This window comes from Octopus bimaculoides, chromosome 1 (assembly GCF_001194135.2).
Source record: "Octopus bimaculoides isolate UCB-OBI-ISO-001 chromosome 1, ASM119413v2, whole genome shotgun sequence".
NCBI classification, from domain to species: domain Eukaryota; kingdom Metazoa; phylum Mollusca; class Cephalopoda; order Octopoda; family Octopodidae; genus Octopus; species Octopus bimaculoides.
Genome location: NC_068981.1, coordinates 146,951,689 through 146,959,013, shown reverse-complemented (window position 1 = coordinate 146,959,013; position 7,325 = coordinate 146,951,689). Strand labels below are relative to the sequence as shown.

General features: G+C 35.5%; 1 protein-coding gene across 3 annotated transcripts in view; it reads right to left on the bottom strand.

Annotated features, from left to right (window-relative positions):
- LOC106868726 (peroxisomal trans-2-enoyl-CoA reductase) overlaps positions 1-7,325 on the bottom strand; it is a 61,200-nt gene that overhangs the window by 4,464 nt on the left and 49,411 nt on the right. For all 3 annotated transcript variants that reach the window (XM_052971348.1, XM_014914122.2, XM_014914123.2), the window contains exon 6: positions 4,376-4,480. In XM_052971348.1, coding sequence (XP_052827308.1) covers positions 4,376-4,480 — 105 coding nt within the window. The remainder of the gene's footprint in view (positions 1-4,375; positions 4,481-7,325) is intronic.

The following is a 7,325-nucleotide window of genomic DNA, read 5'->3' as shown; positions in this document are numbered from 1 at the left end:
CATTAGGATGAAAGAAGCTCGTCGTATATATATATATATATATATATATATATATGCATGTGTGTGTTTGTCCCCCCAACATCGCTTGACAACCGATGCTGGTGTGTTTATGTCCCCATAACTTAGCAGTTCGCCAAAAGGGACTGATAGAATAAGTACTAGGCATCCAAAGAATAAGTCCTGGGGTCGATTTGCTCGAATAAAGGCGGTGCTCCAGCATGGCCGCAGTCAAATGACTGAAACAAGTAAAAGAGTAAAAGAGTATTATTATTATTATTATTATTGTTAACAACAAAATTTGAAACCAGTATTGTTGTTGTTGTTAAACAGCAATAGTGACAAAATGAAACCAAATGGGATGGTCATAGCTGGAACAATTTTGATCCTAAATTTGCTGGACCAGGGCTAAACTGAGCTCAACAATAATATCAAATAAACAGAGGAGAAAATATAACAAAGCTAGGATGGTCATGACAGGAAAATAGGTCAAACAGACACACATATGATCAAAGTCAGTACAAGCTTGATCATCCTATCTCTTTGCAAGTCCTTTCTTTTCTAAAGATGGTGCAATGCAATACAAAGGAGATTTAGCTACTATTTTTGTGGCTTGTTCAGCAACCATTAAGAGATTCCCTTGTTGGCCCATCCTATTTTGTCTTTATTACTATTTCTAAGTGATTTATTCTCCATAACTTATTCACTGATTCCAGCTGGCCATTTTGATAGGCTTGTTTGATAAGGACAAAGCTGAGCACAGCAACAAGAAAATAAAAGAATAAAATTAACTAAAGATGAGATGGTTGTGTTTGAAATCTCTTTATCCATAGGTCTGCTGGACCAGGAATGACCTGAGTCTAAAGAATAACAACAAAGGAAAAAAATAAAGCAATAACAAAAGAAGAAAATGTGTAGAGATGAAAATATTACGAATAAGTGTCTAGTGCCAAATATAACTATGATTGAATAATTATGTTAATAAGTCTTAATTAAGACTTATCATGGCTCTCTTTGACTCATACTGCCATGTAAAAACTATTGAAACAAAGATAATAATTTGTGTATCTAAGTGTGTAACTGGGTGAGTGATTATGTATGTATGTATGTATGTATGTATGTATGTGATAATGAGTATATGCATGTGGATAATTTATGAGTATACATGTAGAGAGAGGTTGCTGTCTGTGAGTGCACATATATACATAGATATATGAGTGTATATGTGATAATCAATATGAATGTGAGTGTGTGTGTATGCATGATAATGAGTATGTGTTTGTGGGGCAGGGTGGTGTATTGATGTGAGTGTGTATGTTTGTGATAATCATTATATGCATGTGTATATGTTTGCGGGCACTGTTCAATAATGAATGTCTTACATTCTTCAAGGCTGGCTGTTGAAAGGGAGTGCTTCAGTTGGTTTAAATGACTTGGCCACCTCACCTCTATATTTGGTACTTGAGATATCAACCCCAGAAGAATGAAAGACATTCCTTATATCTATATAATGTATTTTAATCCCTCACTTCACATATGTCTGCCAGCTTCTTTCTGTCTTTGTTATACAATAGAAACTAATTTTTACACTTGATTTACTGAATAAATACTCTTATAAGGATTTGTTAATGTAATCAGTATTATTATTATTATTATTATTATTAGTAGTAGTAGTAGTAGTAGTAGTAGTAGTAGTAGTAGTAGTACAGGGATATGTATTGTAATAGCACATCACTGCCTCCACCATTCGTTGGTGATTCCCTACTCCTAATGGATGACACCTTTGCACTGTTGGGGTAGTCATTGCTGGTGAGGGTTTTATGAAGTCGGAGTGCAAATCCTACCTCAACCTCTTTAAAGTTGCCTCTTATGACATGCAGATGAAACGTTGGGCCTACTCTTTGACATGCTAGTCCTCACACAGCACTAGAGCAACATGAAATGAAGTGTTTTGCACAAGAACACAACACACCACCCAGTCTATGAATTGAACTCATGATCCGGCAATTATGATTGCAACACCATATGAAGGCTACATACTTTCATCTGCCGCCATTTATATTGTTATAATTTGAGCCAACAAGACAACCTATATAAAACTGCTCAGTCAACTAGAAATAGTAGCAAAATTTCTCTCATATTCACAAACACCCTCATTATAACACCAACAATGCACAACAAGCGTTTTAAGACCATTTTTCCAGTTAAAGTACAGAGACGGGGGTAGGGTATCCTTGTGGGATCCATGGTAATCACTTACCTTCATATTGCTCTATCCTCTACATCATCTTCTCTCCAACTCTCTTGCCTTCATTTCCTCTTTCATCATCTTAAGCCATGTTTTTTCTGTCTTCCTCTTCCTCTATTTCCTTCTACATTCATTTCCATCACTCTTCTCACGTAGTCACTTTCATCCTCCCTCAACTCATCCCATTTCTCTTCTCAACATTCATCACTCTATTTTCATCGTTCTCTGCAATTCATTGCTTGTCTCTTTCAGTGATGCCCTGCTCATCCACTGGATCATTCCCATTTCCTTTCCAGCTTTCACTGCTCTCATTCATTCATTAACTACGACCCATAAATCTTGGCCCTTCTCTATGTGTACCACAGTTTAGAATAGGTTCACTGTATCAAAGAAGATCACTGCAAAGATTATGACTACCATCTAAAACAAGGAAGAACAAATTAGATAATGTAGTCTTAAGTATACTATACTTGTAGACAAGATGGGATGGCTACTGCCAGGAAATCATTAATTATAAGTTTGAAAGACCAGGACTAACCTGGCGCAAAATAACAACAAAAACAAGATGCAAAGTCTTTTTCTCTTCTTTCATCCAGTTCAATGCCATTTGTCATTTCAATTTTATTTAAACACACACAGACATACCCTAATTAATGTTAGATGTTCCCTTCCTAGGCCCTCCAGTATTTGCTTCAATTTATGTTACTCTAGCTAATAGATTCATTTCTATTAATGACACTCAAGGTAAATTCTTTGCTAGAGCAAAAGACTGTCTGGAGTTGGTGGCATTCAGTATGAGAGGTATAGCTGATCCTGATAAGAACTGAACATGGAACCTTGAGGGATGAAATTAAATACTGTCATTAGGAGCTCAACCATTTTTACCATCTTACCATTCTATATACTTTGCTATGTGAAAGCTAGCACAGTAAGTTATAGGAAATATTGAACTCAATCAATAAGAGAGTAAATTGACTCTAAGTCCTTGTCTTATTTATCAGATCCCCACATAAGGCAGTAAACTGGCAGACTCATTAGCACACCGGGCAAAATGCTTAGCAGTATTTCATCCTTCTTTACATTCTGAGTTCAAATTCCACCAAGGTTGACCTTGCCTTTCATCTTTTTAGGGTTGATAAGATAAGTACCAGTCAAGTACTGAGATCCATATAATCGATGGTCCTCTTGCTCCGAAACTTCAGGCCATGTTCCTATAGCAGAAAGGATTATTTATCAAATCTATAAATTTACAGTAGCTACAGGCTACAGGATCTTTTGTCTCTTACTTGTTTCAGGCATTTGATTGTGGCCATGCTGGGACACTGTCTTGAAGGGTTTTAGTCAAACAAATCAGCATGAGTACTTATGCTTTTTATTCTTCTTAGTTTGTAATTTATTCTGTTGGTTTCTTTTGCTGAACAGCTAAGTTACAGGGATGTAAACAAACTAACACCAATTTGCCTAGCAGTGGGTGGCAGACATAAAGACACACATACACATATATATATATTGTGTGTTTGTGTGTGTGTGTATTATATTCTATTTATATATATATATATTCTGTTCTATTTTCTCTCTCTCTCTCTCTCTCTCTCTCTCTCTCTCTATATATATATATATATATATATATATATATATATATATATATATATATATATATATATATATATATATATATATATATATATATATATATATATACACACAATATATATCTGTATGTATGTATACATACATACATGCATACATGTATGCATGCATGACAGGCTTCTACCATTTCTGACAATCAAATTCCCTCACAATGCATTGGTTAGCTCAGAGCCATGGTAGAAGACAATTGCCCAAAGTGCTATACAAATGTAAGTTTAGTGACAAATTTAATAGTAGAATCGTGTAGTCTATAAGAATCCTTGTTACTTAAGTAACGGAAATCCCACCATGCAGAATAAAACAAAAAAAACATTCATTTAATATTTCAGTTTTAAATACTATGCATATTTTAGATATATGGATATTATCTGATATTTTAAGAGTTGAAATTGCCAACACTTGGAATATCATACAACATCTAGGTGTCTAGATATATAATGACACACATCTGATTAACAAAACTTATTAATTTTGACTTACCTCTTCAGGTTGACCAAGTCTTTTGGCTGGGATTAAGGGTCTGCACATAGTGAATACATCAGTATTACCATAGTTAGCAGCAGCAGTCTTGGAATAAATTATTCCCTAAATACAGTAAAAAATAAAAAGAATCAAAATATTACTATGGTTTTGTTTTTCTTAATATATCTAAAAAGCAATGTAACTTTGTAAACCTGAGAAAAAATTGAGTTGAGCACATGCATGGAAACAACAGAAAATATCTTCACAAATGAAAGTATTGATTGAGCTGAAGGATAAAGAGTAAAGGTTAAAAATTGTTGTTTAACATCAATTCAGCCATGACTGAGCAGATTTATCATCAAAGGCACTCCAACCATGCCCCTTCTCCACTTTTGTACATTAATGATTACATTGTTTAATGTTTCTTTCATTTCATAAGATGGTAGGACACAATTTGTGAGTGATTTAGCTGTTATTTCTAACAGAGAAGTTCTAGAATGTAATAATGAGTATATATATGTGGGTAATTTATGAGTATGCATGGAGAGAGAGGTTGCTGTCTGTGAGTGCACATATATACATAGATATATGAGTGTATATGTGATAATCAATATGAATGTGTGTGTATATGCATGATAATGAGTATGTGTTTGTGGGGCAGGGTGGTGTATTGATGTATGTGCATGTGTATGTTTGTGATAATCAGTCTATACATGTGCATATGTTTGCGGGCACTGTTCAATAATGAATTTCTTACATTGTTTCAAGTGAAGCACTAGAATCTGAAGTAATGTGCAATGGTCTGTATTGGCAAATGCCAATTCAATACAGTTCTTAAAAGGGAATAACTTTGTAAGCATAAGGTACCCAAGGAGCAGGATTGCTGTTAAGGGAGGCAACAGATTAAGCCAACCATCCCAGAATGGAAACATTCCCTTCAATAAGCCCCCACTTTGTTTTCATCAACCAAACATCACTCACACAGCTTTGGTTGACTTGAGGCTATGGTAGAAGACAGAGATCAAGATTCTGCATAGTGAGATAGAACTTAAAACCATGAAGCTGCAAAGCCATGTCAGCAATAATGTCTCATACAGTCAACAGTTAAATACTTAATATTTCTTTTACATAGGTGCAGGCGTGACTGTGTGGTAAGAAGCTTGCTTCCCAATCACATGGTTCCCGGTTTAGTCCTACTGTGTGGCAACTTGGGAAAGTGTCTTCTATGATAGCTTCAGGTAGACCAAAGCCTTGTGAGTGGACTTGGTAGACAGAAATTGAAAGAAGCCTGTCATATTACTTTTGCCTAGCATAGCTGTTTCATAATGTTGTTTATTTCAAGTAGTGAACATGACCTAAGGTGTAGTTTAAGCCAACTCCAGAAAGACCTCACAGCATTTAACCATTCAACATTCAGATTTCTCTGTCAAACGTAATGCTTATTTATTCACATTGATTCGAATTAGTAGGGTAGGTATGACAACCGATGCTGGTGTGTTTATATCCCTGTAACTTAGGGTTCAGCAAAAGAGACTGATAGAATAAGTACTAGGCTTATAAAGAATAAGTCCTGGGGTCGATTTGCTCGACTGAAGGCGGTGACTGAAACAAAGAAAAGAATAAAAGAATATATATGTATGTGTGGTGGGGTGTCTTCATGTGTTTACATCCCTGTAGCCTAGTGGTCCAGCAAAAAAAAGACTGATAGAATAAGTACCAGCTTAACAGTAAATAAGGACTGGGGTCAACTGATTCAAATAAAAATTCTTCAAGGCAGTACCCCCACCATGGCCACAGTCTAATGACTGAAGCAAGTAAAAGATAAAAGTTAGTAATATATGAGAACGGAAGAGCTCTCATGACATTTGAAGGATCTTCCAAATCAATGAAATTAGTATAACTGATGCCCAACCTGAACATCCCTGTAGGTTGAGGTCCTCAGCAAAAAGATGGGTGTTGAAGTAGGACCAAATATATTATCCAAATAGGCAGATGTGCTACTTATCATTTCACTCCAACATATTCCCCTCACAGATTCACACACTTATTGCAGCAGTTCTTCAGTTTTTCTAAGCCCTGTAAAAGAACTCAGAAGGCTGGGCCTCTAACTAGGCCTTTTGTGATACCCATAAAGCCAGGAACTTTTCAACACCCCATCATATTGCCAAAAATTGGACTCTGCTAAAGCCACTGAAAGTCAAAGGTAGAGGCGTCAACCAAGGTGATGCATTAGGCCTATCATCCACATATTCAGTTAAGCATAAGATATCATGGAAGCCTTTATATGTTTGTATTTTTACTTCAAAGTCACTGTTGACGCTATTCTTGTAAAGGAATAATAAATATATACTCTACAAAAAGTATTAGTAATCCTTCAAATTAATGTAAAATTGTTTATTATTAAAAGTTGACATAAATGCAAACATCAATACACACACACACACACACACACACACACACACACACACACACACACAATCACACATGTATTTGTACATTTATATGCATTTATACAACAGTCTCTATGTCTGCCTTTAATGCTAAGGTTGCTATCGTGGGATAGCCATTCCATTCCAGCATAGGAAATAAACATCAAATGATGATGACAGTGACAATAATGATGGTGGTGGTGGTGGGGTAGGGACAATGATAATGATGTGTGTGCGTGTATGTGTGTGTGTACATATATTCACACCCATACACTCTCCCCCTCACACACATCTCTGGTATTAGAGGAGATAGAAAATTATATAGATGGGAGTTTCTATGAGATAACTTATTTGAGTAATGAGAAATTATATATACACACACACACACACACACACACACATATATATATATATATATATATATATATATATATACACACACATATATGTGTGTGCAGGTGTGGCCGTGTGGTTAGAATTTTGTTTATATATATCATATAACAGCTGCCTTCTCATAAACAAGCAAAGTCATTGCTAGA